At 38.5% G+C, this 26,999-nt stretch overlaps 3 protein-coding genes and 1 long non-coding RNA gene across 5 annotated transcripts; 2 read left to right on the top strand and 2 right to left on the bottom strand.

The window, feature by feature from the left end:
* Positions 1-24: 24 nt before the first annotated feature.
* On the top strand, positions 25-5,801 carry LOC105177445 (protein PAM71, chloroplastic). 2 transcript variants are annotated; one of them, XM_011100980.3, is made up of 12 exons: positions 25-610; positions 1,253-1,323; positions 1,484-1,783; positions 2,142-2,195; positions 2,554-2,615; positions 3,104-3,172; positions 3,454-3,505; positions 3,589-3,663; positions 3,776-3,905; positions 4,372-4,442; positions 4,513-4,560; positions 4,820-5,801. In XM_011100980.3, the coding sequence occupies exons 1-12, from the start codon at positions 25-27 to the stop codon at positions 4,889-4,891; spliced, it is 1,590 nt and encodes a 529-aa protein (XP_011099282.1). In that variant the 3' UTR covers positions 4,892-5,801. The 2 variants fall into 2 exon arrangements, with proteins under 2 accessions (XP_011099282.1, XP_011100045.1); XM_011101743.3 differs by lacking the exon at positions 1,253-1,323 and having other exon boundaries at positions 31-610.
* On the bottom strand, positions 4,101-11,018 carry LOC148789295 (uncharacterized). Its single transcript, XR_016064663.1, has 3 exons — positions 10,897-11,018; positions 5,264-10,806; positions 4,101-4,619 (listed from the first exon to the last, which is right to left on the bottom strand). It is a non-coding gene; the product is annotated as an uncharacterized LOC148789295 (long non-coding RNA).
* A 1,634-nt stretch (positions 11,019-12,652) lies between these two features.
* LOC105174623 (uncharacterized) lies at positions 12,653-22,983 on the top strand. The gene is made up of 10 exons (XM_011097160.3): positions 12,653-14,312; positions 16,605-17,078; positions 17,193-17,494; positions 18,177-18,902; positions 18,982-19,260; positions 19,422-19,583; positions 19,711-20,649; positions 20,720-20,935; positions 21,437-21,697; positions 22,307-22,983. The coding sequence occupies exons 1-10, from the start codon at positions 12,923-12,925 to the stop codon at positions 22,646-22,648; spliced, it is 5,091 nt and encodes a 1,696-aa protein (XP_011095462.1). The 5' UTR covers positions 12,653-12,922; the 3' UTR covers positions 22,649-22,983.
* Positions 22,984-23,107: 124 nt separating this feature from the next.
* Positions 23,108-26,785, bottom strand: LOC105173768 (uncharacterized). Its single transcript, XM_011096018.3, has 2 exons — positions 23,891-26,785; positions 23,108-23,778 (listed from the first exon to the last, which is right to left on the bottom strand). Exons 1-2 carry the CDS (start codon positions 26,577-26,579, stop codon positions 23,381-23,383), a joined length of 3,087 nt encoding a protein of 1,028 aa, XP_011094320.2. The 5' UTR covers positions 26,580-26,785; the 3' UTR covers positions 23,108-23,380.
* Positions 26,786-26,999: the final 214 nt, after the last annotated feature.

Below are 26,999 nucleotides of genomic sequence, written 5' to 3'. Positions count from 1 at the left end.
CAACTGTGAGTGATAAATAAATACATGAGGAGCAGCATCTATGGTTTTGGGCATGATTTTCTGAAAAAATTTAATAAGCCCAACAACTTAAGGAACATTGGCCCAACAAAAACTGTTATGTACAAACTACTACTTCAATTTCCCCTAGTCCAAAAAATTCCTAAAGAGAAATTGCATCCACTCAAAAGAAAATGTAAGGTGAGGCGAGGAAGGCCCTTCTTTTCCAGTAAATTAATTCATGAAGAAGCAATTGCGGACATGCCAAATCAGCATGCGATTCAGCTGTTTCCACCACCACACGTATATATCATCTGCCATATCAATGTTATCACCTCACATTCACAAATTTACTACTTCATCGTTGCACTCCATAATCTGCAGATATATAGTATATTGTTGCATGTTCACAACCATATCTCTACTACCTTTCTTCTTCTCTCCAAGAAAATAGTAATAAGTGTCTTCTTAGGCCATTTTCAATTTATTAGAGAAATAATGGTTTGTGCTCTCTCCGGGGCTCGCTTCACTACTGTTCCCTGGAGCTGTCATGCTGATCACAGGAAAAATCCCGGTTTCCCTTTCTTCTTCACTCCACACTTCCAGTTATCAAGTAATTTTGCTTCTCTTTTCTTGTTTTTTTCTTTCTTTTTTTGCAGTTTGCGTATGTGAGTTCCTGTAATTCTGTTGCTAAAAGAATATAGAAATTCAGTAATGATTTTTTTTTTGCAAAAGATTAGTGTTCTGTGTGAATTCATAATGAAATGTGTGTTTGATCAGACTTTGGTAAATGGGTGCACTAGTAATTGCTTGGTGTAATCTATCAGTGAACGGAACTGGGATAAAGTAGAGAATTTGGTTTGTTTTTTGGGTGTCAACTCAAATGCTGGTATAATGTGTGTATGTGTCCGCAAAAGTTGAGATTCTTGATAATGCTCAAGTAGTGAGATCTGCAGGAGTTTGTCGTGATGATAACTACTCATGGTTTAGATGATTCTACCAGCTTACAAAATTGGAAGAACCCTGTGAAATCTCTGTAAAATGTGGTTGTTTGTAACATATTTTTTTTTATTTTACTATCATAAAATAAAGCACCAAATTACTATTAATTGAAGTGAGGAAAAACATTTTTCTCAGAATTTTCCTCACTAAAATTCAAGGCTGTATGAGATTCTTTTCTCTTGTTCCCCGTAAGATGATCTTACCTTTTCTTCTTGGTTGATGGTGAGTTTAGCCAATTTGTCTTTATTTGTAGGGAAGATTTTTGCTGGAAAGTCTTCATATGGTTCTCAGATCTCATCTTTCACGGTTATGGCATCAGAGAAGGTTGATTAAACCCTCATGCCCACAGTAATCTCAGTATTTAATGCTTTCATAACAGATAATGTTATTCTGTGGCCATTAAGTTAATGTTTGATAAAATCTGTAGGCTTCCATCATCTAAAACTGTTTTTCCAGTTATCTCAAACGCATTGTTTTTTCGCAGGAGCTTATGACTACAGAGGATAAACGTTACAACTTCACACTGTTGCCTCATACCAGTGAAATTTGCAGCTATCATGGAAAATTTACGCTGTTGAATAAGCCAATTGAGAAAAGTGTGATATCATTACGTTGTGGAGTGCTAAATGCTCCATCACTTAATTATCTTAAACTCTTGATGATGTGTGGATTGTTCACTCTTCAAAGTACTGAGCAAGCACTTGCCGGTACAGATACTGCTAGCAGCCTGCAATCCTTTTCCTTTTTAGGGGATCTCAGCGATATTAGCACAGGTTTTGCTTCAGTTAGGAAATTCTCCCTGTAACTTCTATGCCATGATTGAATTCTACATTGCTCTAGACACTTTTCTTATTTTAGACTCTAACTAGCTTGAAAAATTTTGTGTTTCACAAAGCTCAGGATGTCACAGTTCTGTCTTTGCTCTTAATCATTTCACAAGCTTCATAGAACTCTATTGGTGCTATGTTCTAAGGAAGCAAGTCGTGATTTAACTGTGCACCAAATCTTTTTCTATTAGCAGTTCTGCTGCATTTACCCTTTATTTTGATTTTTTTATCTTCAGTCTGAATGAATACTGAGATTTCAGCTGCTTAGATGAATATTCCATAAAGTTAACTACATGTGTTGCTCCTTACTTGCAGGCATTCTTGTTGATATTTTTTTCCGAACTTGGCGATAAAACCTTCTTCATTGCGGTAAGCCAGTAGTAATGAGCAGTTATGGATGCCATTGTGTTCAGATATTTCCTGTCATTGCACACCTCATATTGAGATCTGACGTTCTCTCTTGCAAAAAAATTATCCATTTTGATATACAAATTAAGCCTGCATTTCATCATTAGTGTTGAGAATGAAATTATCAGTTGAAATGATACCTTGTACTGCTTGACTAGAAACATTTGCAACTTCTCTCCTATTTCTCCAAAAGTAAATGGTAGGGCAAATTTTCTTCTCAGGTCAATTGTTTACTGACATGTTGCGTTTGGTGGTAATCATATTTTCAGAATATAATCTATAGTAAGATGAACATTGGCTTAGTTAATCTTCTGTGCAGGCACTTCTAGCTGCTAGGAACTCTGCTGCTGTCACTTTCGTTGGGACTTTTGGGGCACTAGCGTAAGTTAATTTGGATTTAGACCGAGATGATCTTTGTAATTTTCCCAATGTAAGTTGAATCGCCCTCACAGTTTTCATGTCCTTTTCTCTTTCACCTGTTGTTTTCTGCGACGGTGATGGGGGGAGGATGGAATCCCCTATGGTTAATGCTTTCATCCTATTTGTGCGACTAGTTTTCATGGATTTTTAGTGAAAGAAATTCAATATTCTAAGCTTTAAGTTGCATGAATGGTTATGATAAGGAAGTGATGAGCTAAATCATGAAGGTTGTGCTTATGACCTTCTGGATTATGTTATGACATTGTCTCACTAGATGAAAAAAACTTCCATTGCCAACCTCTGAAACAGAAGTCTTCGAACGACTATATTCAAAGATCAGCTATTAATAGTTGTCTTGCCTTAAGAGTTTCAGCATGGAGTATGTTACGTAGTTGTCCTGAACTCAACCATCTTCTACTGAACTAATTGATGTCTTGTAATGTGAGCAGGGTAATGACGATTATCTCTGTTATTCTTGGACGAACTTTTCACTATGTTGATGATATCCTTCCATTCAGGTTCGCTTCTATTTGTAATTATGTTGTCATATGTGTAATATTAGGAGTATTAACTATACGAAATTCTTAAATCCAACATAGGGCCTTTTCTGGATATCTTCCGTTCACCTTTGGGACTAAATGGATTTGTATATGTAACTGGACACATGTGTCACAACTTTTGTAACTTGCTGATTACCAGCACAGGGCTTCAATTTTTTTTTTTTTTTTGATTCATTTGGAGGGTATTTAAGCTCAAGGACCAAAATGATACAATTTAACATTTTAAATGATTTCATCAGATTTGGGAATGCAGATTTGCCTATTGATGATCTTGCTGCAGTTTGCCTCCTGGTGAGAAATTGTCAATGCAACAATTAACACTGTGCTACGTGATCGTCACTCACTCACTTTTATGCAACTTGAACCGGTTACAGGTATATTTTGGTGTTTCATCCTTGCTTGAAGCCTCCTCCAGTGATGGCCTAAAAGCAGAAGAAGAACAGAAGGAGGTATGAAATTTCATGGAGTACATTTCACGGCAACCTCCCTTTGCTATCTGAATATTTCAGTGGAGAAAGTATAAAGATACATTTGGAACTTACAAATGTTTGGTTTATCCAGGCAGAGCTGGCAGTTTCAGAACTTTCAGGATCTGGTGCCGGTATTCTGGCTGCTGCTAACACAGTGTTTAGCACGTTTCTGTTAGTTTTTGTCGCTGAATGGGGTGATAAGTCTTTTTTCTCTACGATAGGTGAGTTGAATGCTTCATAAAGTAATATTTAATTCGGGGATAGAGATTTAAACTTTTACCTGTTTCTCACCACCTAAGTGGTCCTTGAGGTGACTGAGACTTCCATGTGCAGCCCAAAGATAGACCTTTTAACTTGTCATGTTTAAAGATCTTTCCGTGGCTTCACTTAAGAGTAGAACAAGTAACTGAAACTGCTTTTCGAGTGTGAATGCAAAAATACATTGTCAGGATCAACATCAAACTCCGAAAGGAGTCGAATAAGCAATTATCTGAGTAATACAAGAAATTCATCTTGAATGATATCAGATGTACAAACATTTTATCCTGCTATACATTGGACTCCATGCTAGATATTGCAGCATTTGCGTCAATATTAACTCAAGTTCATAAACAGAGAGCTATTTTTGTTAAGGTGAAAGCGGTATTATTTCATACAATAGCACTAATGGAATACTATTTCTATCAGCACTTGCTGCGGCCTCGTCACCTCTTGGAGTCATTGCAGGAGCACTCGCTGGTCATGGAGTAGCAACATTGGTAAAATTCTAGGCTACGTTCTCGACTCATTTAGCTTACCGAGCCTATATAATACCACATGCATTTGCAGCTTGCTGTTCTGGGTGGCTCTTTCCTGGGGACATACCTCTCTGAGAAGGTTAGTATTACAATTTGAGAATCAACCAGTGCCAGGAAGGCTAATTACATTTTCTTCTCCTGCAAATATTGACATGAATAATATATGTTGATCATGAAGAATGCATCACGGTTTCTTCATAATGCAATGGATTCACCATGGTATTTACTATAACATGTCAATGCTGGAAACACTAATAATAATGCCGTATTTACGAATTCCAAAATTCTTTTTTTCTGGCGATAAATTAAAGTTGGTTTTTGTTTTGTGTATTGAACAGGCAATCGCGTACATTGGTGGTACTCTGTTCCTTGTGTTTGCTGCAGTTACATTAATAGAGATCGTGAGCTAGAGACGACCAAAATTCTATCTCCAGAGGGCGACTAAATGTGATTCATAATACTAGAAAGAGATAGAAAGAGGCAGCAAGTAACTTTGATGAATTTTGTAATGGTGTAGGATAAAGGGGTTCAATGTTTCCCACATCCTATATATTAGGAATGTAAAGTTAGAGAGGCATGATGTGAAACAGTAGTAGAGTTGATTTGATTACTGAAAGGAGTTTGAAGGCATTTCATCTTAGTAATATTTGACATTGAAATTATTGAAATAAACTTTTTTCATCTAAGACCAAACACCAATCTTTTGGTCTTGTGCTGCTGTCTGGACTAAAATCTATACCAACAGTTAATAAGATAAATATAACCAAAAATCATTGACTTACCATCATCAATTCGAAGCTACTACTATATATTTGCAATAATAGCAGAGGCGTCCACATGAACACACAAGAACCCATGTGATGTGCCGTCTGTGGGTACTGTCACGATTTTAGAAGGAATGCGGCTTTAAAAGAGCACCGTTCAATGGAGAAGATTGATGGCAACCGCACGATCAAGGTAACAACTGAAATTGGGGGCAAAATTGATAAGATGGGGGCAAACGATGGCATTTGGAGTGGATTAGGGGTAAGAATTGAAGGTTAAGGATTTGGAGTAAAACGACTGCGCTTTGGGAATGGATACTTGTCCAACAAGAAGATATGCAACAACTGTTGATCGTAGGTGGGCACTGCCGTATTAAGTTGAACCTGGAGCCATCTCTTGCAGGAACGAGCCAATGAAGGGATTGGAGAAATTTGTTGTTGCTTTCAATTAATTAGCAAAATTATAATTTCTTTTAATTTTCCAGGGTGTTGTTCTTAAAGTAGGAAGGATGTTCGGTTGGTTTTCTTCAATGAAAATTTTATTAAGTTTCTGGAATTCTCCCATTTCATCTTCTTCTTCCTCTAGTCCTCTTTTTCTTCTACATCAGAACTGTTACATTACTGTTGCATTTGGCATCAGAGCCAAACAATCCTTAGACCTTAAAAACATAACAATGGTAAATGGCACTAGATTGAAAGAGCTTCAAGAAGCTCAGGAAAAAACAGACCTCTTACTGATTGATGAAAGAGCAAGAAGACAGGCAGGAGAAGAGCAAACACATGCTCATTTGGATCAGCTAACAGAGGCACAAGATGGCCTGCAAGCTGCAGTTACGAACGTGGAGCAAGCTCTTGTTACAGTTCAGCAACAACTTCAGAGTGTGGTGGAGCAGCTACAGCAATACAACAAAAATAAACCAATACTGGGAGGATTTATTGCATCTATGAAAAGAGGGTTTTCTTCTCTTGTGACTGCACATCATTCAATTGGAAATGAGCATACAAATCCATCTAACTTTGGAAGTTATAATGCTCTTCACAGGATGGTGTTTTCCCTCTTTAATGGAGAGGATGTAAGAGCTTGGATCAGAAGATGTACTAGGTATTTCCAGATGATCCCTATTCCTGAGGATTAAAAAGTTCCCAGGCTGAACTCTGTACCAGGGGCATGTTGAGAAGAGAGGAGTACCCTCATGGACAGAATTGAGTGTGGTTGTGTTAGAAAGATTTGAGGATTTGGACTATGAAAGAGCGGTATCTCAACAAACTTCATTAGGAAACCACTTGAATGCTTATTTGGAGAGATTTGAGGTTAGAGGCACAAATGCTTATATTCAACAAAAACTTAGGTGAAGAATTCATCATGATGAAATTTATTAGTGGTCTAAAGGAGGAGATAAAAGGGTATGTTGCTACGATAAAATCTACCATCTTGAACCAGGCCATTGTGCTTGCTAGGAAGCAGGAAGCCATTGTAAATGCCATCCTCAAGAAAACACAGCAACCCCAAAAGTATCCAAATGAAACCTACATACAAAACCCTAAACAAAGCCCCAACTTACAAGCCTTCTTTCAGACCTTATAAGACTAGAAATGAAAACAGTCAACACAGGAGACTTCTCACTGAGGCAGAAAATAGAGCAAGAAAGGAGAAGAATTTGTGTTACAACTGTGATAAGGTCTTTGTACCTGGGCATAAGTGCAAGATGAGGTATTTTTACATGTTAATGAATGAGGAAGAAGTCAAGGCATATGAGGAGAATACTGGGTAGGGGGAGGAACAAATAGAGGAAATGGAACTAAAGGACATCACTGTCTCCCTAAATGCAATGTGTGGAAGCATTAGCGATGGAACATTGAGGGTTAAGGGTTTGATGAATGGTAAGGAGATTCACTTTCTTATTGACAGTGGCAATACTCATAGTTTCATAGGTGAGAAAATGATAAAAGCCCTGGGCATCAAGACTGAAAACACCACACCAATGATTGTGAGTGTAGCTGATGGATACAAATTTCTGAGCAAGGTTCTCTGTCCAGAGCTCCAACAGGAGATACAAGGCTATCAGTTCTACTACCCAATCAGAGCATTGAAGTTGGAGAGGGTGTGATTTTAAATTGGGTTGTGATTGGTTAGGGCTCATGATCCAGTTGAGTCCGACTTCCACCAGTTAATATAAGCCAAAGGGAAGGAAGGTGATCTTGAGAACCCTGGCACAGAAAAATGATTTCAAGATCATGACAATAGATTCTTTAAGTAGACTTTTGGGAAGAAGGACCTATAGTAGTTTGATCAGTTATTCTCAACTAACAAGGGGGTGGAGAAATCCAATGATCTCTGGATTGCTCCAATAATTCAAGGATGTATTCCAAGAACCACAGTCTCTTCCTCCTGAAAGACCCATAGCGCACAAGATTGAGTTGATACCTGATGCTATTCCCAGAAAACAGCACCTTACGGGGATGCATATGTGCAGAAGACTGAAATTTAAAACATTGTGAGAGAAATGCTGAATAGTGGGATTATTAGAGCAACCAAAGTTCATTTTCTTCACCAGTATTACTTGTCAATAAGAAGGGTGAAGGGTGGAGGTTATGTGTGGACTACAGACACCTTATTAGACTCACTGTCAAACATAATTTTACTATTCGTGTTATAGATGAGTTAAATGGGGATAAATACTTCTCAAAGATGGACTTGAGATCCAGTTACTTCCAAATAACAATGAGGAAGGAAGATACATCCAAAACTAGTTCCATTACTCATAGTGGGTACTATGAATTCTTAGTTATGCCCTATAGGTTATGCAATGCACCATCAACATTTCAAGCCTTGACGAACCAAGTATTTGATCCATTCCTTAGAAAATTTATACTGATTTTCTTTGATGACATCTTAATTTACAGCAAAGGATGGGTGATCAATGCAACATTTGAGAAGTGTGTTGGAATTATTGAGAACACACAAACTATATGCAAAAAGAAGCAAGTGCCCCTTTGCACAGCAACAAGTGGAGTATCTCTGCCATCTTATCTCAATTGAAGGGGTGGCTACTGATCCTCAAAAGGTGTAATGTATGAAAAATTGGCCTATTCCCACTGCAGTCAAGGCATTGAGAGGGTTCCGGGCTAACAGGGTAATACAAAAGGTTCATTAAGGGGTATGATCTCATCAGCAAACCCCTAACCTCTTTGCTGAAGAAGGATAGATTTCTATGGAATGATGAAGCTGAAAATTCATTTAAACAACTGAAGGACGTAATGTCTACTGCACCTCTGCTAGCTTTACCTAATTTCACTAAACTATTGGTGGTCGAGACAAATGCTTGTGGGAAAGGCATTAAGGCTATACTAATGCACAAGGGTAGACGAATTGCATATTTGAGTAGGGCTTTGGCAGCAAAGAATTTGAAGTTATCCACTTATGAAAAAAGGAGTTTCTGGCCCTATTACTTGCTGTTACTAAGTGGAAACATTACTTACAGGCAAGCATTTCATCATCAAAACTGATCAGAAAAGTCTCAAACATATACTGGATCAAAGAGCGGATTTAATTTTACAACAAGTGGATAACTAAGTTACTGGGCTTAGTTATGAAGTTCACTATAAGAAGGGGAATGACAATAGGGTAGCTGATGCATTATCAAGAGTAGAGCATGGATTGGTAAAGGCTCAGTCCTATGCTATCTTTACACAATTACCTCTCCTGGTGCAAAAATTGCAAGCTAGTTATGAAGGAGCACACTACTTCAAGCCATTATACAAGCTCAGATTTTGAATGCCCAATCCCATCCTGAATATAGATATGAATCAGGGATACTGAGGAGAGGCAATAAACTGTGTTTTGGTAGTTATGGAGGAACCAGAGAAAAGATCGTTAAGGCAATGCATGACTTAGCATTGGGAGGGCACTCTAGACTTAATGGTACCTATTAGAGACTAAAGTTGTTATTTTACTGGCTCAATCTTAAGGAGGAGGTCCACACCTAGGTAAAGGAATATGAAATATGCCAAAGGTTCAAGCATGAAAACAGTGCTTACCCAGGTTTATTGTAGCCACTCCCCATTCCCTGAACAGGCTTGGTCCTGTATTTCTATGAATTTTATTGAGAAATTACCAAAATCTGAAGGAAAAGATTCTATCCTAGTGATTTTTGACAGATTAACAAAGTACTCACATTTCTTGCCTCTCAAGCATCCTTATACTGCAATTAATATTGCAAATATCTTAATTGATGATATCTATAAGCTACATGGGCTTCCAGTTAGCATTGCAACTAACAGACACAAGGTGTTCACAAGTAAATTCTGCAGAGCGTTGTTCAGTTTAATTGGGTTATCACTGGATATGTTCTCTGCACATCACCTCAAAGTGATGGTCAAAGAAAGAGGGTCAATCAATGTTTAGAAAATGATTTGAGATGCATGTGCCATCAACAGCCAAAAAGATGGTCACAGTAGATTACTCTTGCTGAGTTTTGGTTTAATAACAACTTCCATTCAAGCTTGAAAGCTACTCCTTTTCAGGCTTTCTATGGCTATCCTCCAAATCAACTCTATTGGACCTTATCTGCAGAGTCATCATGCTGATATAGAGGAATTGATGCAGACCATAATCAAAATGATACAACTACTGAAGGAGAATATGCAGCAAGCCTAACAGAGATGACAACTCATACAGGATAGAAAGAGGTCAGAAAGGGAGTTTGAGGTTGGCGATGAAGTATTTCTTGAACTACTATAGAGACAAACCACGGTGGCTCTCAGAAGGCAGTTAAAGCTGTCTGTGAAGTATTTTGGACTTTACAAGGTGATCCAAAGACCTTATAAGGTGATTCAAAGAATTGGTAAAGTGCCCTACTTTCTTGCACTTCCTCCTGTATCTAAAATTCGTCCAGTCTTTCATGTTTCTCTCTTGAAGAAGAAAATTGGATCCAAGTATTTTCCCTCAGTGGACTTGGAAGAGTTTGAAGATGAGGTCTTTAAGATTTACCCAATCACAATTTTAGCCAGAAGATTGGTACTTAGAAACCATGTTGGAGTATCCCAGGTCCTTATCAAAATGGTCTCATTCTTCACCTGATCAAACTACCTGGGAGGATTATCATTTGAATGTAGCAAATTCCCAGGATTTGATCCTTGGGGACAAGGAGGAAAAAGAGGAGGAGGGAATGTCACGATTTTAGAAGGAAATGCGCCTTTAAAAGAGCATCGTTCAATGGAGAAGATTGGTAGTGACCGCATGATCAATGAAGCAGCTGAAATTTGGGGCAAAATTGATAAGAAGGGGGCAAACGACAGCGTTTTGAGTGGATTAGGGCAAGAATTGAAAGTTAGGAATTTGGAGAAAAAGGACTTTGCTTTGGCGAACGGATACTTGTTCGGCAAGAAGACACAGGACAACTACTGAACAAAGCGTAGGTGGGCGTAGCCCTATCAAGCTGAACCTGAAGCCATCTCTCGCCGGAACGAGCCAATGAAAAGCTTGGAGAAATTTGTTGTTGCTTTCAATTGATTGGAATTCTCCCATCTCATCTTCTTCTTTCTCCCCTCCTCTTTTTCTTCTGCATCAAAATTGTTGCATTACTGTTACAAGTACATAATTACTAATAACATTGGGGTGCAATTTAGAAATAATGGAAAGTATGAGATACAATTTAGAAATAATGGAAAGTTTGATGGTGTCTTGGTGACCGTGTGTCCCTTGGTGTCGTGGGTTTGAGCAATCGATGGTTGGGTTGCCGGCCTTTGTGGCTTTGGATTTCTCCATCAATTTGATATCAGCTTTGGTGGTGAACAAGAAGAATTTTCTCATATATTGCAATATATATGATCTACTCATCTTATCTTGTGACTCCATGTAATGTAATAATGCAACAATCAAGGCATCTTTTCTATATATCTATTATGTTTTTTTACCTTCCAATTCCATATCTATTCTATTATGTTGGAATATTGCATAATGTTGATTGTCAAAGATATTTTGTGGGGTAATTAAGGAGGAATATATCCACCACATATCTTAATTTAAGTTAAACTAACAATTGCAAAATAGTAAAGATCGATTTTCATATTCGGTAAGTAAATTTTTATATAAAATGAAATGAAAATTATATATATATATATATATATATAAATACATAATGATATATTCAACTCATAATCGCACCTTACTTTTGTACGTACTCTTCTAAAGGATAAAACTCAATTGTATTTATTTATGGTTATGGCCTCTTCTTACAACTCATAAATAAACATACCACAAAAACATCAATTTTATTTAAACAACATAACACCTACGTTTCATGTGTTTGTTTTATTAATTATATCAAACACTTCAATTCGTTTTAGGGTTAATTATATTTAAGCCCTCTCTAAAAATATAAAATTATATTTTCTCTCAAAAAAGTTATAAAATTACACTTAAACCCTCTTTAAAAATTATCTAGTTACAAACTGTAACTAACCCCCTTTTATTAAAGTTTTAAATAAAAAATATTGACGTCAACAAAAACAATTACACAAAATTTCAATTTTTACTCCTCATTCAACATTCTCGTAATAATATTTTTATACTTGTAAGGGGGTAAATTTAATATATAAAGTCAAGGGGTAATTGTAATGAAATATTATTTTCAAGCTACGGCAATTGGATAGAAAGTAACCATTGATGAATGAGAAATTTGGTAAGTTTTTCTGGTGTTTTTTACTTCTTATATATATATATATAAGGGTTGGTGTTAATTTATTGAAAATGTCTGTCCAAATATTTGATATAATTCTTCAAGAAATAGATGCAACAATGATGTATACTCTACCTCATATACAGGAAGTAAAAAAATGTACAAAAGTGAATAATTTTTTCATTAGTAAATGACTAATTTTTATTAATTTAGGAATAATATTTTTTACTATAATTATGTCTTTTTGATTTTATATATATATTATATTTATCTTCTTACGAATATTAAAATATTATCAGAGAAATTTTGAATGAGGGGTAAAATTAAAAATTTATATATATTTTTTGCTAATGTCGGTATTTATGTCTAAACTATAACGAAATAGGGTTTGTTGTAAGTGAAAAGTTGTTAGAAGGGTGTAAAATATTATTTAAAAAATATAATATTATATTTTTAGAAGGTGGAAGTGTAACTAATTCTTAATTTGAAAAGAGATTTTGATAAAGAAAAGGATTTAAGTATATATATTTTGAAATATAGATTACACTAATTATTATTATTAACTAATAGTATTATCATTAAAATTTTGTGAAGAAGAAAGTTAGAAAATAGAAAGGGAGAGAGAGTAGTGGAATGTGCGCAGGCCCAGCTTAAGTATGATGCACGTGAAGCCTTGTTGTGGAAGGAGGAAGGAGAGGAGAGTGGAGAGGAGCAAATGCAATAGCGTATTATTACTTATACTACTCTCTCTGTCTACTACTACTGCTGCTACTCCTTTTGTCTCTGTCTACTACCAATTACAATTTACAATACCCTCTCTCCCTCACTCTCTTACCCACATCATCTCTCTTCTTCTCTCTCTCTCTTGATGGAATGAATCAAGAAAACCTGATAACCCAGCCAGAGATATATTCTTCAAATAAATACAAGTAATCAACAAAACCTAATCATCCATCCATCCCTCTCATCACATCATCATCCTCATCATCATCATACCATGAAACACCATCCCCACCATCCTCATCACAACGACACCGCCGTCTCCTCCTCCGATGCCGCCTCCCCTTCCACTCCCTCCTCTCCCATCCCTCCCCCCTCCTTCACTCGCACTTCCGAGAAGCCCTCCATGCCCGTCGAGGATCCATCTCGAGACGCCTCTTCCGCTGCCTCCCTCGCCACCACCACCGCCTCCGAGTCTGTTGTGGTTGAACGCCGTGGTGACTACTCCGCCCTATGCAAATGGACCATTGCTAATTTCCCAAAAATCAAATCGCGCGCACTTTGGAGTAAGTATTTCGAAGTCGGGGGTTTCGATTGCCGTTTGCTAATTTACCCCAAGGGCGACTCCCAAGCGCTCCCCGGATACGTTTCCATTTACCTACAAATCATGGACCCTCGAAATACAGCTTCTTCTAAGTGGGATTGTTTCGCCAGCTATCGTCTTGCCATTGAAAATTTATCCGACGCTTCGAAATCCGTGCACCGAGACAGCTGGCATCGATTTTCATCCAAGAAGAAGTCCCACGGCTGGTGTGATTTTGCCTCACTTAATTCTGTATTGGACCCTAAGGTCGGATTCTTGCATTCCTCAAATGATTGCATACTTATCACAGCAGATATATTGATACTCCATGAGTCCTTCTCTTTCTCGCGCGATAATTATGATGTGCAGGCTAATAATGTGTCTACTATGGGTGGTGGAGGGGTAATCGGGCCTGTGGTTGGGGATGTTTTGAGTGGGAAGTTCACTTGGAAAGTGCATAACTTTAGCCTGTTTAAGGAGATGATCAAGACACAGAAAATAATGAGCCCAGTCTTTCCTGCTGGAGAGTGTAATTTGCGGATTAGTGTGTATCAGAGTGTGGTGAATGGCGTGGAGTATTTGTCCATGTGCTTGGAGAGTAAGGACACTGAGAAGAACTCATTGATATCAGATAGGAGTTGCTGGTGTCTGTTTAGGATGTCCGTGTTGAATCACAAGCTGGGTGGTGGGTTGAATCACGTGCATCGGGATAGTTATGGCCGGTTTGCTGCAGACAATAAGAGTGGGGACAACACAAGTTTGGGATGGAATGATTACATGAAAATGGCGGATTTTATGGGGCCAGAGTCAGGGTTCTTGGTGGAAGACACTGCAGTTTTTAGCACGTCTTTCCATGTTATTAAGGAGTTGAGCAGTTTCTCAAAGAGTGGTACTTTGATTGGCGTGAGGAATGGGGGGAATGTGAGGAAGTCTGATGGGCATATGGGGAAGTTTTCATGGAGAATTGAGAATTTTACACGCTTGAAGGATCTCTTGAAAAAGAGAAAGATCACTGGACTTTGCATCAAAAGTAGGCGATTTCAGATTGGGAATCGGGATTGTCGCCTTATTGTTTACCCCAGAGGTATTTTATATAACTTTAGTAGGAGAACATGCAAATTGTATTAACATCTTATTTTGTGCTTGTTATTAAAGTTTAGGGGAACATAACTGGGGTACACGAGTTCCTGTCTTGCCATTTGTTGCCTTATTTCAGAGTTGATAAATGCTTTCTGATATTTGTTTATACTTCTTGGGACAGCCTTTCCACTGTGTGTGACTGGATGGATCAAGAAAGTATGAAAGATTTCATTAGTCTATTTTATCTCTGCTAACCATCCTTATTGAAGCTTTAAGAGGAATTATTATATACTGTTGTATCATCCACCACTGATCTAATATAACCAGAATAAAACAACTAGGGGTTGGTAAGAAATTTAAGAATACACTCCACATTTTGCGAAACAAAGTACCACATACATCCTTTGGTACGGTAGTTCTTTCTCTAATCACCAATCAGTCGCTAACTGTTCAAAACAAAGTAATATCCTTGCATAGTATGGATTATATCTAGCTATGTGCATAAGGACCAGAAAGGGTGCCAAAGGGTTCTAAAGCTCCGTACCTGGGGTTTAAGAGATTGGACTCTTCTGGTCTTCCTGTGCTGGCTTTATCGCTCTTTGAGCTGTAAGGAGAGGAGTGAGTTTGACAACACCATAGAAGATTCTAAAACATGTTGTTGGCAAGAAATGGTCATATTCTAGCATATGTACTAGCAAACTGATAGAGAAGGTATCAAGATGCCTGGAGAAAGGCATGCAGGAACTATTGATGAAACAGACTCCATCATTTCTAATAAGTATTAGTTCATTTTTTGTACTCAAATGTGAATCATCTGAAAATTATCATAGTTGCCAGCTTTAATTTATGGCCCTTCTATATGTATCCAGTCACTATTCCTATACTCCACCAATGGAACATGGGATTTACACTTGCAAAACCCATGCCAAATTAATGTTTATGCAGTCACTACTAGCACAATACACATCTGCCTTGTGTGCCCTGGTACATCCGTAATCGCCTCAACATAGGTATTTGGCATTTCCCCTTCAAGGTCCAGGTTAACAACATGCTGTAGATAAAATCAGCATTTTTACTTTACCAGTAAAGAGTCAAATTCATATATGTTACCATCTCCTGACTCTCTCTTCAGAGTTGGATATATAAACTTTACCATCTGCTAACACTCCTTCATTTCCAGTCAATGTACCAACTACACTTAGTGGTGCATGATTCATGCATTAATGATGTGAAAGCACTTGAAGTACAGGAATGGTACCAAAATGATTTTTGATAAATAACCAGTATATGTAAATAAGGTTAACATTTAAGAAATTGAAAAGGCGGCTTGTTCATAGAGTTCGTGGAATGACTGAACCAATACTCTGCAATTCTGACTGAATTGCTCAACAATCAACCAGCATATAAACGACTAGCTTCCTAGTCAAGAACATGAAGTAGCACCTGGAATTTCAAGATGGTGGCTAACCTAGGTCATCCCCCTCTCTTTCTCTTCTTCTAAGTTCTCTTTCCTTTTCCTTATAGTTTCTCAACCTTTTTATTCTCGGTCCAGAAACTTTGCCTTGTTCTTGTACTCTCATGTAATTCTTCATCTATTTCAGCTGAGTCATGTAGGTCTCTTCCAACTAATGGTTGATGGGTATGTTTTATGGATAGAAGAAAACCACTGGAGCTCATCAATCCTAATATCCAAACTAACCAGGGCTGGCTATTATAATTAAGATGATTAGGTTTTAGCTAGTCATGATCATCTTAATAAAAACTAGTTATATCTAACCACAATTAGTCAGTGGTTAAGCAAGCATTTATCTAACGTCCTCACTTGTTAATCACTACTGTAACCTAATCACCTAACATAATAAAATCAATAGTCTATCAACTATATTATCACAAATCTAGGTCTGTTGTTCTTTCATTAGGAATAACTTGTGGTTAGTCATTCTGATGCTTCCCTCTGTTTTTTGCGAAGAATAACTTGTGGATTGTCACTCTTAATCTTATGCTTCCCTCTGTGTCCTGAGATATATTTAATAACTAAATGGGGTTGTCATATGAGTATAAGATTTGGGATTATATAAATTTCAACTTTCTTGATGGTTCTTGCATTTGACTGATTAGCATCTATTTATAAGATCATATAGCAAAGAACCAATTGGCAAAATGAACATATAGCTTGCTGAGGTTAGTAGTTCTACTTTTCAGTTGCTTCGAAGATGTTGTGAGCATATTTAGATTTGCTTCCAACTTCTGACCTGATGAATCCCCCCCCCCCCCCCCCTTTTTTTCCTGACATCAGGGCAGTCTCAGCCTCCATGCCACCTTTCCGTGTTTCTTGAAGTTACAGATTCTCGTAATACTAACAATGATTGGAGTTGTTTCGTGAGCCATCGTTTATCAGTTGTCAATCAAAGAATGGAGGATAAGTCTGTCACGAAGGAATCTCAAAATCGTTATTCAAAGGCTGCAAAGGACTGGGGTTGGCGCGAGTTTGTGACACTCACTAGTCTCTTTGATCAGGATTCTGGATTTCTAGTCCAGGATACTGTTATCTTCTCCGCGGAGGTTCTTATATTGAAAGAAACATCCATAATGCAGGACTTCACTGATCAAGATACTGACTCTGGAAGTTCCTGTTCTCCGTTAGAAAAAGCTGGGAAACGGAGTTCATTCACATGGAAGGTGGAAAACTTCCTGTCTTTCAAGGAAATAATGGAAACTAGAAAAATATTCAGCAAATTCTTCCAAGCTGGTGGATGTGAGCTTCGAATAGGTGGGTGGCTCTTTTTAACGATTGTGTTTTTAGCATTGAAGTTGTTGTAGCGGATATAGATTTCTGGTAGATGACTTAATCTAAACTCACCCCACCGATTCTTTGGTTGTGCAGGAGTTTATGAGTCCTTTGACACCATATGTATATACTTGGAGAGTGATCAAGCAGTTGGGAGTGATCCTGAGAAGAACTTTTGGGTCAAGTACAGGATGGCTATTGTAAATCAAAAAAACCCAGCTAAAACTGTTTGGAAGGAGTCTTCAATTTGTACAAAGACGTGGAACAATTCTGTCCTTCAGTTTATGAAGGTATCTGACATGTTGGAAGCTGATGCAGGCTTTTTGCTGCGTGATACAGTTGTGTTTGTTTGTGAGATCTTGGACTGCTGCCCTTGGTTCGAGTTTTCAGACCTGGAGGTCAGTAGGTCATCTTAAATCTGACTATCTGCTTAATCCTCCCCGTTGTCCCCAAAAATAGTGTCCATGGGTTATGCTGAATAGGATTTATATAACATATAGATGCATGCCACTTGCTCTTAATCAATCAAATAATGACTAAAATTTTCTATGTTCCTTCATTAACACTTGGTTTTGGACTTGAAATTGCTCCTCTGTCAAGCGCCTCGATAGAGTTTTCTTAGAGTACATGATGGAATGCTGCCCTTGTTTGGTAGGAACTGAAGGGGAAGGGAGGATTTTAGGAAGTATCAACTGATCATCCTCCCACAGACACAATTTTAATGCCCGTCCAACTTTGGAACCCTTCTGTAATACCAAATAATTTGCAGGTTTTGTTATACCCCTCCCATGGGTGAACAATTAAATCTTTAAATTCTTATACCTATTGCTACCATGTGACACCATAGGCTGACTTAGTGTTACTGGGTGCTCTTAGATTCAGCAGTTAAATATTCTTTTCCTCCCATCTTTGTGCTGCTAGCTGGTAGTAGATCTTTGCCATTATGTCTGATGCGCATATGCATGTATCTGAGTAAGTCCAAGGTCTAATTTTCATGAGTCTTTCTCACTTTGAGAGAGAAACTTTATCCATACTTCATGCATCCAACCTCATGTGACCCTTTTGATCTTTTTTTGCCAGGTTCTAGCTTCTGAAGATGATCAAGACGCCCTGACAACTGATCCTGATGAACTCATCGATTCTGATGATAGTGAAGGTCTAAGTGGGGATGAAGAAGACATCTTCAGAAATCTTCTATCCAGGGCTGGGTTTCACCTTACTTATGGAGACAATCCTTCTCAACCTCAGGTCACTTTGAGAGAGAAACTTCTAATGGATGCAGGAGCAATAGCTGGCTTCCTGACTGGACTCCGTGTTTATCTTGATGATCCTGCAAAAGTGAAGCGCTTGCTTCTTCCAACAAAGATATCCAGTGGTAATGATGGAAAGAAAATCAATAAGAATGATGAATCTTCCCCCAGTTTGATGAATTTGTTAATGGGTGTTAAAGTTTTGCAACAAGCAATCATTGATTTACTTTTGGATATAATGGTTGAGTGTTGCCAACCCTCGGAGCAGACTACTAGTGATGATATCTCCAATGTTAGCTCCCAACCTTTCCAAGATGGCAGTGGAGCTTTTAGTCCATTGGAATCTGATGGTGAGAATGGAGTGACAGATTCCACACAGCTTTCTGTCGACGAGAGATTAGAGCTGGGCGTTAGTGAAAGTATAAATGCATCTGCTGTACAAAGCTCTGATGTAAATGGGATTAACCTACATGTAAAAACTGTGCCAGGACAGCCTATATGTCCTCCGGAGACATCTGCAGTTGGTTCAAATGAAAATCCGGCTCTTCGATCCAAGGTTTGGTTGCTGTGTTGCTAGATTACTAAACATCTTACTTGTTTAATGTAGAAATTGATTAAAAGAACCTTCAACTCAGGCTAAGTGGCCAGAGCAGTCAGAGGAGCTCCTAGGATTGATTGTGAACTCCTTGAGAGCACTTGATGGAGCTGTCCCAGAGGGTTGTCCAGAACCAAGAAGGCGACCTCAGTCTGCCCAAAAGATCGCTCTTGTATTGGATAAGGCTCCCAAGCATCTACAACCAGACCTTGTTGCTTTGGTTCCAAAATTAGTTGAGCATTCAGAACATCCGCTTGCTGCTTGCGCTCTTTTAGATAGACTTCAGAAGCCGGATGCAGAACCTGCACTACGTTTTCCGGTAAGATAATATGGGAGTGCTTTCTATGTCGTTGATTTGATTGCTGAAACAAGTGAGGTGATATCTGCATTAGATGCCATTTTGTTGAGTACATGAATTCCATATTAGTTTGTTGTTGCCACTGAGCGTAACTCATCTTGGAGAAGCCTTTTGTTTCCTAGGTTTTTGGGGCACTTAGTCAGTTGGAGTGTAGCAGTGAAGTATGGGAGCGTGTTCTTTTCCGGTCACTGGAGCTTTTGGATGATTCTAATGGTGAACCTCTTGCAGCGACGGTGGACTTTGTACTTAAAGCTGCACTGCATTGCAAACATCTTCCTGAAGCAGTAAGCGAGAATGAGATAGAATCAAACCCTTGGCCATTTTGGTTCCTGAATATATATATATATATATATCTTTTTCCTGCTTGTTTCCTTTGAGCATACAGTGAACTTTGTCTGTCTTTCACTGCAGGTCAGGTCGGTTCGGGTCAGACTAAAGAACTTGGGCCCTGAAGTGTCGTCATGCGTGTTAGATTATTTAAGTCGAACTGTAAATAGTTGTGCAGACACTGCCGAATCTATTCTTCGTGATATTGATTGCGATGACGATTCTGACGACAATTTTCCAGCAACGGACTGTGGGCTTTTCATATTTGGTGAAAGTGGAGCTATGTCTGAAAGATCACATTCAGGGGAAGAGCATCCATTCTTCAGTAGTCGCCACTTTTCTGATATTTACATTCTAATTGAGATGTTATCCATACCTTGCCTAGCAATTGAAGCTGCCCAAACTTTTGAGAGAGCTGTAGCTCGTGGCTCTTTTGTTCCTCAGACTATAGCAGTAGTCTTGGAACGACGCCTTGCTAGACGATTGAATTTGACTTCACAATATGTTGCTGAGAATTTTCAACAGCCTGATGTAGCCATGGATGGGGAAGCCATTGAGCAACTTGGAGCTCAACAAGATGATTTCACTTCAGTTCTTGGTCTTGCCGAAACATTGGCAGTTTCCAGAGATCCACAGGTGAAAGGATTCGTAAAGATTCTTTACACTACCTTGTTCAAATGGTATGCTGACGAATCTCATAGATTAAGGATGCTGAAGAGGCTTGTTGATCGTGCTACAATTACTGCAGATGCTAGTCGTGAAATAGATTCAGATTTGGAGATTTTGGCAATCTTAGTGTGTGAGGATCAGGAAATAGTAAGACCAGTCCTGAGCATGATGAGGGAGGTTGCTGAGCTTGCAAATGTTGATCGAGCAGCCCTTTGGCATCAGTTGTGTGCCAGCGAAGATGAGATTCTTCGTATCCGTGAAGAAAGAAAAGCTGAAATTGCTACTACATCTAAAGAAAAAGCTGTTTTATCTCAAAAGCTGAGTGAATATGAGGCTACTAATAGTCGTCTTAAGGTAATTATTTCTCTATTAATACTTCTCCGAGTAAATCATTGCTATTGTTGACACTTGCATGATATGGCAGTCTGAAATGAGGGCTGAGATGGATCGCGTTGCTCGGGATAGGAAAGAGCTGATGGAGCAGATGCAAGAAGTTGAGAATCAACTTGAGTGGGTTCGCTCAGAAAGAGATGATGAAATCACAAAGCTTAAAGCCGAGAAGAAAATTCTTCAAGATCGTCTCCATGAAGCAGAAACACAACTCTCCCAGTTGAAATCTCGAAAACGTGATGAGTTGAAGGTTTGACATCTTATCAACCAGTTGGCATTGCTTCTATTTGGATGTTGATAATCAAGTTTAAGGATAACTTGGTTTATCATTTTTGGGAGGTGTAATAAAATATGTTTTTATTGAAATTTGAAACTCCACTATGTTACAAATTTGAAGCTTTTTCCTTGCATTTTCTTGGATATGGTTTGTCTGTAATTGTACTTGTGTTTTCCAGAAGTACTTGTGAAAAGTTGATAAGAATCTCCATGAACCAAACCCCTTCCCTCCACCAACAGTCACCGGCAGGAAAAGAAAAGAGAGGAAAGTGGTCTTTAGAGTGAACTCCTGCTGAAATATTCAATGGTGCAGGCCTAACAATATTTCATGGTTTCAAGCTTGATAATTTAGGACCCAGTATATTTTTCCTTTCTTTAATTACATGTTCTTGTGATTCCTTGAGCTTTGGGATTGGAAAAATATGATTACTTTCATGATGATGCTGTGCCTGAAAACTGTTGGTAAACATTGCAGAGGGTAATGAAGGAGAAAAATGCTCTTGCTGAGAGGTTAAAGAGTGCTGAAGCAGCACGGAGAAGATTTGATGAAGAGTTGAAAAGATTTGCCACAGAAAATGTGACTCGAGAGGAGATACGTCAATCGCTTGAGGATGAAGTTCGTCGGCTGACACAAACAGTTGGACAAACAGAAGGCGAGAAGCGTGAAAAGGAGGAACAAGTTGCTCGATGTGAGGCATATATTGATGGGATGGAATCCAAATTGCAGGCTTGCGAGGTCTTTGCTTTAACCCCACTTCTTTTTTCTGGCAACATCATTTGTTAGTGTCATGTTTTCTACTAAACTTTTTGACTCCTGCTAACTCCATTCTTTGAAATTAAATCGGTGATAGGTGTGAACACTTATCTTGTAAATTTCAAACCATTTCCTAAAATACATGCTCACGATAATGGCATCCCACAAGAACTGATCTGCTCACATTGGTTTTTGACTTGTTACTTCACTTCCTTTTTGGATATGTTAACTGTTGACCGCTGACCTAGGGCATGAACTACTTTTATCTACATTGTTTGACTTTGGCTTGAGCTCTTACTGACCAATAGATCCATTTGCATTGTTTGTAAGGCCTGAAAGTCCAATAGGATTATGTAGCACGATTGAATGTTGTTCAGTCTGAGCTACTATGGCGAAATGTTCACATAAATTTTCCTTTAATTCAGTGTTTGCATATGCGATGACATTCTTAAAAGATATTGTTCCTTGTTCAAGCTTGTGTGACTCTGACTTTTTACTAAAAGTTCCATGCATGTATTTGCTGCTGGAATCCAAATTGCATGGGATTGGATTACTCAATGATGATGCTGACATCATCCTCTTTTGTGCCAGCAATACATTCATCATCTTGAGGCTCAGTTTCAGGAAGAAATGGCACGGCATGCTCCTCTATATGGTGTTGGCTTGGATGCTTTATCAATGAAGGAGCTGGAAACATTATCACGCATTCACGAAGAAGGGCTGAGGCAGATACGTGCCATCCAACAACGTAAAGGAAGTCCAGCTGGCAGTCCTCTTGTAAGTCCTCACACTTTTCCTCACACACATGGGTTGTATCCTCCCACACCACTTCCGATGCCTGTTGGATTGCCTCCTTCTCTCATCCCAAATGGTGTTGGAATCCATAGCAACGGGCATGTGAATGGTGGGATTGGACCCTGGTTCAATCACTAGAACAAGCACTAGAATCCATGATGTTATGACAGTTTCATTGGTTGGACACTTGATATGGCAAAACAGACTTTTAAGGAGCTTTTATAACATACGACATGAAGGGATCATTTCCTTCCTTTTTTTTTTTTTTCTTTTTCCAGAGTTTTCTAGGCATTTTAACTGGTAGGACTTATGGAGAAAGTGTTCATGTAGCTATTGTTCAGAAATGATGAGAGGACTGTTGTGTATCTTGTCCTCTGTGGGCATTTGAAGCCAATAGCACCAACAGTTGTAAATGCCACAATCGAGTTTTTCTCCTCTTCAATTGATTAAAGGCACCGAAAGAATTTTGTTTAGTTATCTGTATCTCAGTTGCATTTCTTTTTAAAAGTTTCGTCCTCCAACTGTTGATTAACTGTTAGCATGTCACCATTTACTATAAGAGGTTGGGATAATACTGGTCCCCTTTAAAAAAAAAGAGGGGGGGGGGGGTCGGGATAATATTGAACTAACCTAATAAAAATAGGTCAAGTTTGAGCACATTCCGAAGCTTTTAACCTAATATTTACGAGTGAACTCTCCATGTCGATCTGAACAAAGGCCATCTTCTGTATAATATTCATTCCAACACTAAAATCTTGGCTTCTAAATGTTTTTCTTTCTGACAAGAAGAGGAAAATCATTCTTTGATCAACACAGGAATGGGACAGTTGCAACGACAATACGTGATCCTGGTGTGGATAACTTCAGAATTTAAAACTCTGATCTGAAATCCAGTGAGCCAACTCTTTGAGACACTAGTCGAGTTCTCAAAAGGGCATTTCTAGTTGAGTAGAGTTGACTGATGATCCTGCTGATGTCCATTCTTTCTCCTGGAAATTCCGTGGAACACGAAATACCAATCTGCAAAACTGAAATAAGGCACTCCTCAATTTGGTGTAGAGAGAAATCAGTTGTTTTATCATAAACAAGTTTCGGATCAACAATCTCCATAACACGTTTTGGTATTGCCATTTTAGCAAAACTGTGGATAGTCAGCCCATTTATGAAAGCATCATCTGTGGGACTTTTTCCTGTAAACAACTCTAGCAAAAGGATTCCGTAGCTGTAGACATCCCCATAAGTAGATGACTCTCTTCCCATACCATATTCTGCATCATTCAGCCAAAACTGTATTAATGAATTCAACATAGAGAGGAAGAAATAACTAATAAGGTGCTCATATCTTGTGACTTGCTGTTACTTATTATAAGGAAATAGTACCTGGAGCAGCATATCCAATAGTACCCTTAATTCCCCCAGAACTGTTGTATTGGCTGCTAGACAATGACTGAGTAGCCTCTTGCATAAACTTGGCCAAGCCAAAGTCACTCACATGAGCTACAAATTCACCATCCAAAAGAATGTTGCTCGGTTTGATGTCACGGTGCACCAATGGAGTTCCACAGTTGTGATGAAGATAATCCAGTGCACTTGCCACATCAATTGCAATGTTCAATCTTTGTATCAGGGTTAAATGCTGCCTCTGTCCCTGTTCTAGTCCACCTATTTTTTCGTCCTGATGCAACCAATCTTCTAAACTTCCATTTTCCATAAGTGCATAGACAAGAGCCTTAAATTCATTCCCCTGGAAATCCAAACTGGAACACGAAGTTAGAATTTTGACCAGATTGCGGTGCCTAATTTTTCTCAACGCTTCACACTCAGCCAGAAAACTCTTACTAGATCCTTCTACCTGCAGTTTGAGTACTTTCACAGCAACTACAGTTTCATTTTGATTGAGGATTCCTCTGTACACAGAGCTGAACTTCCCGGAACCAATTAAGTTTGCTTCGGAGAAGCCATCAGTTGCATTGTACAGACTCTGGAAAGATATTGTTGGAAGGAAAAATATACCTGAACTTTCTGAAGGTTTGAGGTTTTTCTTGTGCTTCTGATAGCAAGCAACCACAAACAGCAGAACCAGTATGATCACCAAAGTCAAACTACATATTGAAATTATTAGATATAGGGAGTGAAATGTTCTTGATTTCTTTGATATTTTTCTCTTGGGGCAAACCGGGAGCTCCAAATCTGGAAAACCACCACAAAGCCTAGGATTGCCATTCACTGAAACTTGGCTCCTATTTCGGAAAACTCCTTCCGTTGGTACTTCACCCTCAAAATCATTGAAAGACAAGTTTAAGTTCCTTAAGAATGGCAACTTTTCCAAGAACTCAGGAATCTCACCAGTGAAGTCATTATGTGAAAGATTAAGAACTTCTAGGCTTTTCAAGGAACTTAAGGAAGGAGAAATATTTCCATAAAAAGAGTTATTCGCCAAGTAAAGCTCCCTTAAGCTTATTAAACTGCCAAAGTTGTCTGGAATAGCACCAGACAACTTGTTGTTTGAAAGATTCAGTAAAACTAGATGTTCTAGACTGCTCGCATCTGAAGGAAGTGACCCCACTAAAGAGTTGCTTGAGATGTCAAGGAATTCAGATAGAGAAGAAAGGGTAAACAATTCTATGGGTAAAGAACCACCAAGTTTATTATGTGAAATATCCACTGCCAACAAAGACTGGCATTTCCCAAGAGCAGAAGGGATTGTACCCTGCAAGTAGTTTGCTTGCAGGTACATTTCAGTAAGCATGGTTAGATTCCCAAAAGAAGATGGAATTTTCCCAGATAATATATTCTGCGGCAGGGACAATATTTTCAGCTTTTGAAGTTTTCCAATAGAATTAGGGATACTACCTGTTAGTTGGTTTGACCACAAATACAGTGTCTCCAAGTTCGTAATATCTCCAATCTCAGAGGGAATGTTACCATGCAGCAGATTCTTTCCAGCGGTGAACCGCCTTAGGTTTGAAAAATTGCCTATAAATTTGGGTAAAAGTCCTTCAAAATTATTTTCACTCAGATGCAGTAGCCGTAACTGGGTACAGTTAAGCAAGGATGACATGAAATTCAAACCACGTCCAATTTGATTCCTGTTGAGTGCGAGCCACTTAAGTTTCTGCAAACCTTTGAAAGACGGAACTTCTCCACTGAATCCATTTATATTTATAGCAAACAACAGAAGCTCCGTTGCATTTGATACTGAGGAAGGAATGTTTCCAGTCAGTTGATTTCTCGCTACGTTTAGCTTTTGCAGTCTTGGAAGAGCAACGAATATGTCAGATGGAAGGCTCCCATGAATTTGATTCTCTGGTATATCAATATATTTCAATGATGATAAGTTGAAAAATGATGGAGGAAAAGTGCCAGAGAGCCTATTCAGGCCAAGCTCAATATTCTCCAAATTCTTGAGATGACCAAGAGTATCAGGGATATTCCCTACAAACTGATTTCCTCCTACAGAAATTGATACAAGGGATGTAATATTTCCAAGGTAAGGTGGTAACTCTCCTGTCAAGTTGTTCAGGTAGAGGAAAAAAAGCTGAAGATTAGACAGTGACTGGAATTCCATTGGAATTGAGCCCACCAGATGGTTACCCCCCACTCCTAGCTTTATCAGTTTCGAGCACCTTGATATGTTTCTGGGAATTTCACCAGAAAATGAGTTGTTTTCAAGGCTTAATATTGTCAGCCTTGATAACTTGCCTATCTCTGAGGGGATTTCACCTGTTAAACCATTGTTATAGAGTTGGAGCTCTCTAAGAAAACTGAGATTACCTATTGAGGGTGCCAATGTGCCGACCAGCATGCTGGAATGCAAGTCGAGCTTGACTACTCTCTGGTGCCTGAGGCTGCAAGTTATGCCAATCCAACTGCAAAAATGTGTTGAGTCGTTCCAAGATTCGGTCACATGCAGTGGATCCGTGATTAGACCAGCCTTGAATGTGACCAAAGCCATTCTATCAGTCATATTTCCAGTGATGGTGGGTATGGAGGAGGATTTATACAAGGGCATACAACAAGAGAGGAATATCAAGGCAAGAGAAGCTGAAGGCAAAAAGATGGAATTCATTTTTGCTGAATAAGAGCGATGCTGTGTTGTCTGAAAACTGTTTCTTGAATCAAGTGGAGCTATTTGAACTTATCTCGACTTGAAGAACGGTTTTCGTTTAGAAGAATTTGAAGGTGTAGGAAAGCATTTTCCCTACAGAGTTTTCACGGCTAATATAATATATAATGTGATTAATACATATATATTAGATATAAATTATTGCAAACAATTATGTTGGACTATGTTGATGTTTAGATAAATTTATATTTTGACCATCTTATTTCCTAGTGCGTATTTGTTATGCTTACAGAGCCAAGATAGCATCTTAGACCAATTCAAAGTTCTGATGTCAACAAAAATGGATTTCAAGTTCAGAAAGGTAACAGATTACTAGCAACTACAAAGTCATAAATATAGTGAGACGAATAAGGTCATAAAAGT

The sequence above is a fragment of the Sesamum indicum genome, linkage group LG1 (genome assembly GCF_026168435.1).
Source record: "Sesamum indicum cultivar Baizhima isolate 11 linkage group LG1, ASM2616843v1, whole genome shotgun sequence".
NCBI lineage: Eukaryota > Viridiplantae > Streptophyta > Magnoliopsida > Lamiales > Pedaliaceae > Sesamum > Sesamum indicum.
Note: the sequence above shows the minus strand (reverse complement) of the source record. Positions and strands in the feature narration are given on the sequence as shown.

Excerpts from the sequence above, each read along its gene's own strand:
- LOC105177445 (XM_011100980.3), top strand. The coding sequence starts at position 25 with ATGAGGAGCAGCATCTATGGTTTTGGGCATGATTTTCTGAAAAAATTT. Across the intron at positions 3,506-3,588 it reads TTGCTGCAGTTTGCCTCCTG|GTATATTTTGGTGTTTCATC; the intron begins GTGAGAAATTGT and ends AACCGGTTACAG. Across the intron at positions 4,443-4,512 it reads GTCATGGAGTAGCAACATTG|CTTGCTGTTCTGGGTGGCTC; the intron begins GTAAAATTCTAG and ends ATGCATTTGCAG.
- LOC105174623 (XM_011097160.3), top strand. The coding sequence starts at position 12,923 with ATGAAACACCATCCCCACCATCCTCATCACAACGACACCGCCGTCTCC. Across the intron at positions 17,079-17,192 it reads TGGATGTGAGCTTCGAATAG|GAGTTTATGAGTCCTTTGAC; the intron begins GTGGGTGGCTCT and ends TTGGTTGTGCAG. Across the intron at positions 21,698-22,306 it reads CCAAATTGCAGGCTTGCGAG|CAATACATTCATCATCTTGA; the intron begins GTCTTTGCTTTA and ends CTTTTGTGCCAG.
- LOC105173768 (XM_011096018.3), bottom strand. The coding sequence starts at position 26,579 with ATGAATTCCATCTTTTTGCCTTCAGCTTCTCTTGCCTTGATATTCCTC. Across the intron at positions 23,779-23,890 it reads TATTGGATATGCTGCTCCAG|AATATGGTATGGGAAGAGAG; the intron begins GTACTATTTCCT and ends TGAATGATGCAG.